The sequence below is a fragment of the Thamnophis elegans genome, chromosome 1 (genome assembly GCF_009769535.1).
Source record: "Thamnophis elegans isolate rThaEle1 chromosome 1, rThaEle1.pri, whole genome shotgun sequence".
NCBI lineage: Eukaryota > Metazoa > Chordata > Lepidosauria > Squamata > Colubridae > Thamnophis > Thamnophis elegans.
The window spans coordinates 91,061,266-91,074,371 of NC_045541.1; the positions used below are offsets into that span (position 1 = coordinate 91,061,266).

Sequence of the window (13,106 nt, forward strand, 5' to 3'; positions counted from 1 at the left end):
GGTTTTTTGTTAATTTTTTAAATCTCTGCATGCTATAGAGGTGGGTTCAAGTAGAATCTGAAAACAAAACATTAAAATCTAGAGATTAACCAGTGGTTAGAGTGCAGTACTGCAGGCTACTTCTGTTGACTGTTGACTGCTGACTGCGTGCAATTTGGCAGATTGAATCTCACCAGGCTCAAGGTTGACTCAACCTTCCATCCTTCCGAGGTCGGTAAAAATGAGGGCCCAAATTGTTGGGGGTAATATGCTGACTCTGTAAACTGCTTAGAGAAGGATGTAACAAAGCACCGTAAACCAGTATATAAGTCTGAGTGCTATTGCTATTTTGTTCTGCATAAATTTTGTATAATAGTCAATGTCTACTCATTTAATAACTAAATTAAAGCTAAAGATTGAAGCTAATAATAGGTTATATACCCCCTTTTCCTAATAATCTTACTAGTGAAGTCAATAGTTCCTATATATGACAATTTTTAAGGATATTTTATTGGAAAGATATTAATTTATTTACTTTTTCTCAAAAATTATGGAACATTATTCCCTTTCAAAACAGATGTTTCATTCAAATTGATACAATACACATAAAAGAGAACATAATATTTGTTTAAAGCCCAAGGCAATTTTTTCAGATAAAGAAATTGCAGAAAGAGGAGAATTGATATAGCAAAAGATTTATTTTTCTATTCACGTGATATAAAAAAGTATGTAAGGAAATCTTCACACTAGTTTGGAGAAAAAATATTGCTTAGAAAGGGGTTACTGGACATGGATTGTGAAATCTGGGCAACCACTAGATTATGTACAGAAAACTCCATATCTTTGCTATGAGCTAGTGGTCATCTTAGTATTTACAGCACAGATGTAGCCATTAAATGGGAGCAGTTCACTTTTCTATTTCATATCCAAGTCAGAAAGCTTTGAGTACCAGAATATATGTTTTTGTTAAAAGTTTGTGTGTATATGATTTCTTTTCATGTTAGGCAAGGACTTCAATCAATTTTCATTTTCAAAACTTTTTTTCAGCTTCTCAAATCTTTTCCAGCTGTCTTCCTTTTCCATTATACAATTTATTGGAGAATTTAAAGCATAAATTTCATTATCTCCCTCAATAAACAGATCAGAAGCAGTGAATAGGAAATAATTCCTTCTCTGTTCCTGAAGTACTCTTGCTGATACCTAGCACAATAAGTATCCTCCTTAAATTTCATAAAGAGGGCTCTACAAAGTCTGCTATTTTTTAAAAAAACTTTCAAAGTTAACATTTATCTTCTTTCATTTATTACTTATTACTTCAATTTTGAGATCACCTGACCGGGGGGGGAGGGGAGCTTACAAATAAAAACAGAAAATGTCAAGAGAAGAAAGCTAAGTGGGAAAAAAGCTCCCAAAAATAAGTAGCAAAAAGAAAACAAACAATGGAGTTCAATCACAATGCTAGCCCACAACCAGGTTTGGTTGGCAGAAAGTCAAAAGGATATAATTAACAACTACAACATGTGTGTGTGTGTGCGTCCGTGCGTGTGTTTGGGTATCTTAAACTAGACGCATGATGTTCACAGAAGGGGTAACTACAATAAAAATTTACGAGGCACCCAATGTTTTAAAGATAAAATCAAACTACACCCCTATTACTCAACTAATGTTAAGCTAAACTTGTTAAAAAACCTACATCTTGGAATAAAGCACTAGAGGCCAGTATTTCTCTAGTTCAGGCCCATAAAAATGGTAAAGCAGAACTACAATGCTGAGAAATCCAGAGATTCTAACACTTTTATCAACCAAAACCTCTGCAAATCTGCATTGTTTCATAAGATCATTGTTGCCATTATCAAAAAATTCTTCTACTTTTTTCTAAATATAAACGGTAGAGATAACATGTCACCCAAAGGATAATGTATTTTCGAAAGAAAAATGTTACCTGATTAGAAATTGTACTTTGCAGCTTGTTGTTTGATTTGCATGAAAGAGTGGGTATTGCTGGGAAATACAAGACTTTTAGAGTTAAAAGAATATAACATGAGATTTGGGTTGAATGGATATTTGTTATATGATAAAGGTAATGCTGATGTCAAAAATCATTGTTATATATGCCATATTGAAACTATGGAATAAATGCAAATCCAGGCTGTGCCCCAAAAATATCTTTACAGCTCTCAACATAAGAAACATTCTATACCCAAGAAATAATAGACCAACACAAATTAAAATATTTTGAATATTAGAATTCTGTCAAGGGGGATATGAAATAAAGAGAACAATTGATGGCAGAGGGATATATGGTTGTCTTATTTACAGATATCAGAAGGATTTAAAGTAGATAAATTGCGATAACTTTTATTGATAACATTTATTTTATCACTTTTTGTTGATTTTTGTTTTTACAACCATTCTTTATTTAGTGTCTAGCTCATTTAGCAGCCATTCAAAAAATATTATGATGGTAATAATAATAAATATTTTTTTGATCAATTTGTACATTTACAACTAAATTTCATGAAGCTAAAAACAAAATGGTCAGTGTGAAACTGATTAAAGTCTAGTTAGTTTCAGGAAGTACAAAGCAAAGAGTTTTAATCAAATAATTAAGATCATAAACTTCACTTCTTAATTTGCAGTTAGCATTTTTTAGGAAAGAGCTGCACTGCCTAGAAAAGCAGAAAGAGTTATGGTTTGTATATCCAGTCTCTCTATCTTGGGGGAGGGGGGAGAAACCAGAAATAAATGGGTCAGGAACAGGACACTGCACAAGATAACTTTATCTGAATGAGATGGCAGGAACCACTGATCTACATGGCATCTCTCTTTCCCAGTCATAAGTTTACTTAGCAACCATTTTGCTTAGTGACCATTTTGTTACTGATTTAAGAAACAGATTGTGGTCTCTAAGGAGAGAATGTACTATTATTTTAATAGTTAATTTGTATTTCATTTGCAGCTTGTATTTTACAGAGACTAATACATATAAGATGGTGTTTTAGACTCTTCCAAAAATAAATGATCTAGAACACCATCCTGACATCCAAAATTAAGTACTGGAGTCCTCTATTTTACTCTTTTTAAAAAAAAAAGTGGGGGGGGGGTCTCAATTTATTCATTTTTTTAAAAAAATCTATTTCAACTCTTCATTTAAAAGCTTACAAGGTGATTTATACACAATGCTAGAGCAGAATTCTCTCAGTGCTGATTTCCTAGTCATTTTCATGTAAAAGAAAGCACCACCAACCCACTAAATATTTTCCATACAAGATTTTATACACAGTGAATCTTTGTTTCCATCCATATTTTTGGTTGTTGTTGTTGGTTTTTTTCCTCATTTCCTTGTTTTTAAATAATTTAGTAATCTGTAAACTGCTCAGATTCACTGGGAGTCGGACAACATATAATATCTAAATTTTTATTACTATCTGTTTATAAAAATTGAGTTGTGACTGGCAATGTCACAATTGCCAGTTCTTTTTCTGGTACTGGCCTTCATATGCATCAAGTTCTTCTGAAGAAACTAGCATGTTGTAATGTATGGGCGTAGTAAATGTGTGAATTCAAGCAATGTGGTCCTTTGGCAATTGGCTGATGGAAATTTAGTCAATGCAAGGATTTTCTAACCGCCACCCAAGATTTGTTGACATGGCATCCAGTGCACCGATTATCATTATTATTTAATTTACAAACTCTATCAGAAGAAAACCAATGTAAACCATATCTTCATCAATACCATGAAGTAGAAGAACTAAATACAGGGAGTCCTCAACTTACAACAGTTCATTTAGTGATTGTTCGAAGTTACAACAGCACCATTCGAAGTTACACACTAACCTATGACTGTTTTTAACACTTATGACCATTGCAGCATCCTAATTGTCACATGATCGAAATTCAGACACTTGGCAACTGACTCATATTTATGACAGTTGCAGTATCACAGGTCATGTGACCACTTTTTGTAATCTTCTCATAAGCAAAGTCAATGGGGAAGCCAGATTTACAACCAGGTTACTGATATAATAATTGCAATGATTAACAACTGTGGCAAGAAAAGTCGTAAAATGAGGAAAAACTCACGTAACAAATGTCTCATTTAGCAACAGAAATTTGTGGCTCAATTGTTGTAAGTCAAAAACTACATGTATTTAGTAGATTATGTATTAATAATTATTATGTAAAGTCTGTTTTGGCATTGTATATCTCACTTGATCACTGAAACCATATAATTCTTAACTTTGTGTTGTTTTCCAATTATTTTGGGAAATCACCATCAGATTGGGCAACAGTTTGTCTGAAATGGTATCGGATTTCCTGCTTGAGCAAGAAGATGGACTAGAAGATCTCCAAGGTCCCTTCCAACTGTTATTCTAATATGTATTTTATAATTCTAATACTCAGCTTAAACCCAGTTTTCGCATACTAGAAAAATTCAACAATGCATGTAACAACTATTTGTTATTTTGCAGTAATAACGTTTTATAAAAGGAACCTAAAACATTAATGAACATTAGCAAAGTGAGCTTCCGGTTGTTGTACTGTAACATCATGCTTTAAGTTCTCTTCTGGAAATGGCTAGATAGCTGAGTAATACAATCAGCAATTGTGTAACCAGTATCATTCACATTCCATTACATATGTGAATGTGCTCTTCTCTTCACTTTTATTATTTGAATGCAAATCTTCGAAAAACAATGACAGCTTTTTAAATTTGTGCTAAAACCTACATTTGGAGTCCCGAATTTTGTATGTTAATCAGTCACATAGTCTACACATAATTTATACTATTCTTAGTGTATTGTTTGCTATTTAGGTTTTTCTCTCATTTATTTTGTGTTTATTCTAATTCAATTGTGTTAAATTTATTTTAACTCAATTTTTAAACATAATTTTTATATTTGAATATTTTTATAGTTCAGTAGAGATATCTCTTGGCCAGAAATTGAGTATCATATATCTTATACTACTCTTAAGTTGTTTGTTGTATACTATTTGTATTGGCCATATGATTTCTTCAAACTGCTATTTAATTGCAAGTCATTAATCAATATTCTTGTTGAATTTAGTGTATTTCTATCAAGTTTTTTTTTCTTGAAATAATAACAACAATAAATTTTTTTAAAAGGAATACAGATAGTCCTCGACTTACAACAGTTCATTTAGTGGCTATTCAAAGTTACATCACTGAAAAAAGGGACTTATGACCATTTTTCACACTTACAACCATTGCAGCATTCCCATGGCCACATCATCAGAATTCAGACAGTTGACAACTGACTCACATTTATGAACGTTGAAGTGTGCCAGGATCAGGTGATCACCTTTTGTGACTTTCTGACAAGCAAAGTCAATGGGTAAATCAGATTCACTTACCAACTGCAATGATTCACTTAACAACATTGGCAAAAAAATTGTAAAATAGGGCAAAATTCACTTAACAAATGTCTCACTTAGCAACATAAATATTGGGCTCAATTGTGATCATACGTCGAGGACTACCTGTATATATCAGTTTACTCGGAGATACAAGTAGTAAAATAAAATCTGCTCAATTACCGAGTCAGCCCATTGTCCTGGGATATCATAGTCTCCAGCATAAGACATCCAAGCCTGATTTCTGTATGCTGCAGGTGTTGCAGGGAAGAAATAACCTGTGAACCCAGGTCGGTTTGCTGCTGGGATGGCAAACACTGCTGGAACTGTATTTCCTATCAAAAAATAGGGAAGGTAGTTAGTCATCGAAACACATTTTAATCACAGAGGAACATTTTAAAGGACATCTGAGATGTTCAAAATAGAAGATCCCATTGTTTAAGTGGCGATGGAGAATTTCTTGCCAAAAGTAGATCATGTATATTACTGCATCTGCACCTAGTGCCATGTTGCCACTATTGTGGAATGTGGAAGAGACGGCACCTATATAAAGAGAGATCAGTACTGACATTCCATGTGATACAGCGAAGACGGCAGCACTATATTCATGCAACTAATAGTGGTACTTGTTCATTGTCCAAATGAATTACTGTACCAGCTTTTCATTCATTATTTCCATCAGTAAGCAGCACAATGCAGATGCATATTTTTGGATTTATGAAGAGTAGAAAGAGATGTTCCTGGGCATGTTTCAAATAAAACTTGCGAGTATACAAAATGTATATGTGATATGAGAAACCAAATAGATTCTTGTGTTTCTCTAAATGTGTTGCTTCTTTTGTACAATTATTAGCTGAAACATCAACATAGTTCATTTTCAACAGAGTATTATTGAACAATGAGCAATCACAATAGGATTAAGAGTTTCTGGAAAGCACAGTAACCATCTGTTTCGATTTTGTGAAATATGTTTGTGTTAAATATATTTGTGTGTAACACTGCTTTTGCATGTTTGCAAATCTTTCAAATTCTGTGAAATTTTGTGTTTAGTCACGTTTTGAGCAAAATTCTTGGATTATTAAAGAATGAGGGAATAACATAGATATGACTGACTTATGTTGTGTGTGTCAGACTTTAAATAGTTCAAATAACCTAGCTGTCAACTCGCAAAGCATCCCTGACCTGCTTTAATGTGAATTTAATGTTATTTAAATCTTCAATTCCAGAGAAAAATCCGAGTAAGTTTATATATAACTATATCTCAAAACAAATATAGTCACAATCTTTCTGTTTTCTGATGCTTTCTAATGTCTTCATTAAGAGTTTACTTGTCCACAGAGATGACCTTCTTCATCAGTTGACAAATAAATAGATTTTTCAGTGACTGTCACTGGTATCTTCTGGGACGCACTCCTCAAATTGCTGCTATCACATTACTGTTCCCAGCAAAAATGTTGCAAAGTATTTTTTTTTTAAAATGAACCCACTGTTATCTTCTGGTCATGAAGCACTGCTCTTAGAGACCAAAGACAGCAATTATTCACATGTTAGGGGTTTAAATGTTTCAAGTTTCCCATCATTTTTTCTGTAACTCAAATTTTAAATAATTAAGTATGCAAGCTCAATAGAGCCAGGTTTCCTTTTCTTTTTTTCTTTTGCTGAAAAGAAAATATCCATGTTCGGGAGACAGCCAGTAGCATGTGCTATTAATATTTTATTTTCTGAATCGAATGTAGTTTGGTCTTTGCTTTGGCATACTGTTAGGATCTTTTGTGGTTGCTATTGATATAACTTTTGGAGCCTAATCTTATCCATATAAACTAACTGAATTCAATGGAACTTATTCTTCTGTAAATATAAAAACATCTAGTTTTCTTCCTAAGGAAAATATCTCCAGAGCAATGTTAATTTTGAAACTGTCTGCATATGCTAATTTTGTTACAACTATCTTTAGTATATGTAATATACCTCTCTTGGAATAATATTTCAGTTTTATATATTACAGAATTTGATAAAATTTATTGTAACCTTCTTGTGAAAACTCATTAAGTAAAGGACTCAAGAATTACTCCATCAATTTAAGTTCTAAATTCACCATCATATTTATTTATGAATACTATAATTTTATTTTCCTTCTTTCTTTAGTTCATCAGAGCATCTATGCAAAATGTACTAATGCCAATGTGGTTCTCATAAGATCCTTCAAACTTGTGTTCCTTATGCCTCTTACCTCCATTTAACGTTTACGTAGGAATTTATACAGATTACAACAACCAGTGAATAGCACTTAACACCTGCCATGATTGTTACATTATTGTCATCAGTTGCTATTTCCTTTGCAAGAGCATATTTATTAAACGAAACTGCTCTCTTTTTGTGTCTTATTGACAAATATGTTTGAGTATCTCAAAACAAAACACTTCACACACATAGAATGTTAAACAGAAACAATGTATTTTAATAAGACAAAGTTCCATTTTTCCATTTCAATTTACAACATAGTTTTCCAGCCTTCTTTGTCTACAATGGGCTTCTCAAGTTTGCGCAAATGTTGCTTATGGGTTTACAAGTTATAAAAGGAACCAAATAAACCAACCAAACAACCTTCATTTGGGAGAGAATATTAGAAGTTAGCCCCATATTGTATGTTCCTTGAGTTATGTCTCTTTAAGATCTCTCTGAGGTGAGACCTTAAACTCTGAATTTGAAAGGTTTCATGAAATTATTTCTTCTGTCGATGAATAAACCCGTGAATGAATATAGCATACGGTATATTTAACCTGATGGGCCTCAACAATTCTAAAAAGAGCCATTCCAATAGTAATAATAATAGTAGTAATAATAGTCATAATAATAATAAAACAGAGACATCATATTACAAACAAAGTCCCTTGAATCCATAGGTTGGAATGATTAGATTTAACACAAGTAAATTATGAAATTAGAAAATATTTTACTGCTTAAAGGCATTTCCAGTACCAATATTTATACCACAGCTGTATATTTACACCACACTTTACAATCACAAAGATGGCTTGTAACATTAAATCCAGAATAAGGTTAGTGAGGATCTGCTATCCTGCTGGACCAATTGTAATTTTCCCTTGAGTAGTCACAATTATAAATATGCATCCCCCAGAACTAGAAGGATGCAAAACACAAATAGAGCAGAATTTTAGAATTTTTTAATCCATGTTTAGAGGGTTAGGAGAGGGGGGAATGGAAACTTTTCTCCACCGTTCTGAACTTGAGTAGAAGACCAGCAGTGAGCATTTATTCTATCCTCAAGTTAAACAAAGAAAAGAAGCAAGGGAAAACCCACTGCTCTAGTGTAAATATGAAAAGATAACTCAGAATTAGAACCCGTATAAAAGTCACCATCAATACAAATTATGTAACTTGCATTTTCAAACTTTTTCTCCTGAAAAAGGGAAGAACTGTGATCATGATTGTGCAGACCACTTAACCAGACTCATGTGGCCAAGCAGAAATCTTAAAATACTGGTGGTGGCAGTAGTAGTAGCAGTAGGCATTTTAAAACTGTGAAGTTGTTATAGATGGTTTATTCTCCTACAAACAACTTACTGAAATTTGCTTAGACTTTGGGAATTTCATGCTAACATTATGAATCCCTTATAGTTCAGATTCACTATAGAAGCATGTAAGAAACATCAGTGAAGATAAAGCAGTTCTAATCCCTAGGCCAATTTCAGGGTATATTTTACCTATTCAAACAGAATATATGGCTCAATTCTCATTTATTCCCTCAAAATTTCCTAGTAGGATTAGAAATCAAGATGAAATTTGTTATTGTTCCAGATTCTCTTTTCTGAGGTAGTCAAAATGGTTAGAGAATCCCAAATTATTTCTTGTAGTTAGTAATGCCAGTTGAATTGCTGATCTTTATTTTAGTCTGCATGTTTTTGTTATTTTTGGTGATTTAAAGAAAATACGATGACCTAATCAGATGGAAGTATTCATATATTCTTGCAAGTTCCAGTTATAAATGAAACCATCTACCTTCTTGTAATCATTTATCTGTGTTAGAAGCTCTATGGGATCTAAAGGGATAGGATTCTAGAGTGCAAAAATTCCTCCGAACTTCACAGCTTCATGACTTCTTGAAAGCCACATGCAGTCCACTAGTGCTTCTTTATGCCTTTTTTTCTAAAGAAAGAAGCTGAGATCTGCCTTGGAATTACAAATTGATGTACTGTATGTGAAAATGTTTATGCCAACTTTCGAAACATCAACTATGAGTAGGTTAAAATGGAAATATTATCCAAATATCTTCCAACCACCCCATCTCCGTTAACTTCCATATTTATTTAAGCCATACTCAAGCTGCAAAGTTTTTATAGCAAAAAAAATATGTTGAAAACTAACACTGATTGAAATTACAATTAAGAGATTATATAACCCTTATTGTCACTTTTTCTGTGTATACATTGACACACATTAAAAATGAAATTCTGATGCCCACTCTATTTTCTCCATTTTGATGTTATCGGCTAAACAACAGAAGTCAATGTATGAATCTATGTGGGGTGTGGTGGAAGCAAGAATTGTTTTGCAAAGATCAAAAGGTATGCAGAGCTATAATGAATTAGGTTAGTTGCATTTTCTTTCTTATCTCATGAAATTAATTTCTTTGGCTTACTCTATCTCCTTTTCTATGTTCTGCTTTTTCTGAAAGAGTAAAGTGAGATAACTATGTCAGCATTCAGCATTCAAACAAAAGGCAAATTAAAATATCTCTGGGATTCTCAAAATCAGCCCCTTATTCTTAGGGCATATTAATCTTATTCATTCATTAGTTTTTTATAAACCAACACTGATTTATTCCCAGAAAATAGGAAGCTAGAATATTTTTGCAAACATGGAGTAATGCTGAATTATCTACACAATTCTTTAACATATTTCTTCCTAAGAAAACTGGCAAAACTCAATTCAGGTAGTCCTCATTTAGTGACTCCCTAATTTAACAATCATTCTTAGTTATCACCGCTAGTGGTTACCACCACTAAGTGGTGATTTAAAAAAATAACTTTACAACAAATCCTTAAAGCAAAAGAAAATTGAAGTAAGATCATAAGCACAGTCACACTTTGACTTAGTAACACTTCACTTAACCACAGAGTTGTCAGTGCCAGTTGTGATAACTAAATGATGACTACCTGTATAATTAAAGATTTTTCAAATGTCCACATGTCAATAATAATGTTACCCATCTCAGTTAAATCTGAGGCAAGATTAATACACATTCTGTATTAAATCTAAGCTTTAATTATGGAGCTAGAGTCAAATTTATTTAGCGAGTATGCTCACTAAACTCAAATAGTGCACAGTAGTAATAACTTAAGTTTACTGTTTTCAGTAGATCTAATTGAAATTAGTTCATCATATTGTTCTTTTCTTCCATAAAACTATAGACGTCAGCATTCTATCTTAGTGACAATATCTTACATTCCATCTTTTCCAGAGAGGGCCCCAAAAATCTCAGCTTGTTCTATTGATAATATATAAATATAATCATAGCAATAATGCTTTACTAATGAGTCACACACAGATACCTCTGCATCAAAAATATCCATTTTGAAGTATCACTCTTGAAATTCTAAACTGACCAACATTTAAACATTAAACAAGCATGTAATATGCATTATTCTATCTTGTTTTTAAAAACAAACCAAAACCAAGAAATTATTAGTACATGGTTTCCAAAATATTTGTGATGTTCAAAGAGGAATATTCTGGGTAGAGTCACCCTGTTTTTAGGCAATAAAAATTAGAACTAAGAATAAAGTAGCAAGAATAAAAGGAGGAGCTGAACGAATAAATTATTTCAAAGATAGGATAAAGTGACATATCCCAAAATGTAGGTTAAAATCACTGTGCTAGGAAACTACAGAGGGTGAATAATCTGTAACAATTTTGTGCAATCCTATTACAGATCAGTTCCAGAAATGTTCATCAAAAGAATATTTTTCAGAAGCTGCCATGACATGCTATCTGTGGCAGAACACTGCCCAGAAGCATAATAACTGATGAAAAAAATAAGGGAAAAAAGCCTTTAAAGCTAATGAGACCTATGAGTAAAAGAGCACACAAGCATTAAGCATCTCTTGACAACATGCAAACTGTACCGAGTGGCCCCCACGGAGACTATTTACATGCCTAAAGTTAAGTAAAATTCTTCAACGCGCCACTGGATCATAACCTAAGGCAATATAGTGAAACTTCTTTCAAGCCCTTTGTTTGTAAAGATGGAGAGAGAAAGAGATAGAGAGAGACAGAGAGAGAGAGATAGAGAGAGGGAGACAGAGAGAGGGGAGAGAGAGAGAGAGAGAGGGAGAGAGGGAGGGAGGGAGGGAGGGAGGGAGGGAGAGAGAGAGAGAGAGAGAGAGAGAGAGAGAGAAACTTATCCCAATCATTGAACATTACATGTTCCATTGTTTTCCATGAAAGTATACTTCGTATAAATATAATACTATATTATACCAAGTATAATTATATTTAGTATAACTATAAGGCTATACAAGTATATAATGCTTGTATATATAATTATACTCATTGGTTCCATGTAAGCACACCTAAAAGTGTGGCCTAAGCTGCTTTTATTTATGTTGTACTTTTTAGGGCACATCTGTTTAAGAAAAAGCTATTAACTGTTGATGTATTATTACATGCTGATCTTACAAAGACTATTAAATTAGATTTTAAAAAATATATTCCATATGTAGGAAACATTATAGTAGCACTCATTTTTATATTTTCAGATTTAAAAAAACAAAGGGAAACATTTGTTACATCCAGCAATTCATTCAGCCAGTGTCATTTCTCTCAAGATTTTTCCAAATGTTAACAATTAAGAAAAGTCATTTCCTCCTCTTTAATAACAACTTCAAGAAATTTAAAGTAATGGCACGTCTAATCAGTAGGATAAAAATGTATGTTCCATTAGTTAAGCACTTCATAAACTTCATAATACATTGTTGACTATTTTTTATTGTGGAAATCAGATTAATGGCTATAGATGCAATTTCATTCCACTGACATTTACTGCTAGTAATACCATCTAAAGAAAAACCAGCAGAAGAGAAGTATTGTTATTTCCTTTGGGAAGGGGGAAGGGCAAATGTTACAATAGCAGATAAAAGACAGGGCAGGGGTGTCCAACTCTGGCAACTTTTAATCTCATGAATTTCAACTCCCAGAATCCCCCAGCCAGCCATGCTAAGGTTGGTATTTGAACACAGCATGTATTAAACCACAAAATGTAAAGGATGAAAATCCAAAGAAAAATTGTGGCATCAAGTAATACTGTTTAATCAATAAGCAAGTTAGCTGTTCTCCCTACACACTTTTTCCATTTTATTTACCTAAATTGGTCATTGAGAGTAGGAACAAGCTTTTATTTTAAAAGCTATTATCTAATTTACAAAGTTTAATTTTCAAGAAACACTTCAGAGAAAATTTTTCCAAAACTTGGGGGATAATAATTTACTGTTTTTTGTCTACCGATGAGACTGAGATAGGGAAAAAAGCAATTTAGTTAAAAAAAGAAGAAGAAAAATAAATCTACATCATGCCTTTTGCACATGATTAAACTGCTAGTTCGCTTACCTTCCTTTCATCATACAGTTAAGTTAAGAATAAATATTTAGTAACAGCACCCTTTTAAAAAAATCTGCTTCTTCTAAATCTCTTTATTATCCAAATAAGCACATTAAACAAACTAGCAACATAAC

General features: G+C 32.8%; 1 protein-coding gene across 1 annotated transcript in view; it reads right to left on the reverse strand.

Annotated features, from left to right (window-relative positions):
• Window positions 1-13,106, reverse strand: part of KIAA1549L (KIAA1549 like) — a 96,316-nt gene that overhangs the window by 1,053 nt on the left and 82,157 nt on the right. Inside the window, exon 19 of the mRNA XM_032209558.1 lies at window positions 5,539-5,690. Within this exon, the coding sequence (XP_032065449.1) occupies window positions 5,539-5,690 (152 nt within the window). The remainder of the gene's footprint in view (window positions 1-5,538; window positions 5,691-13,106) is intronic.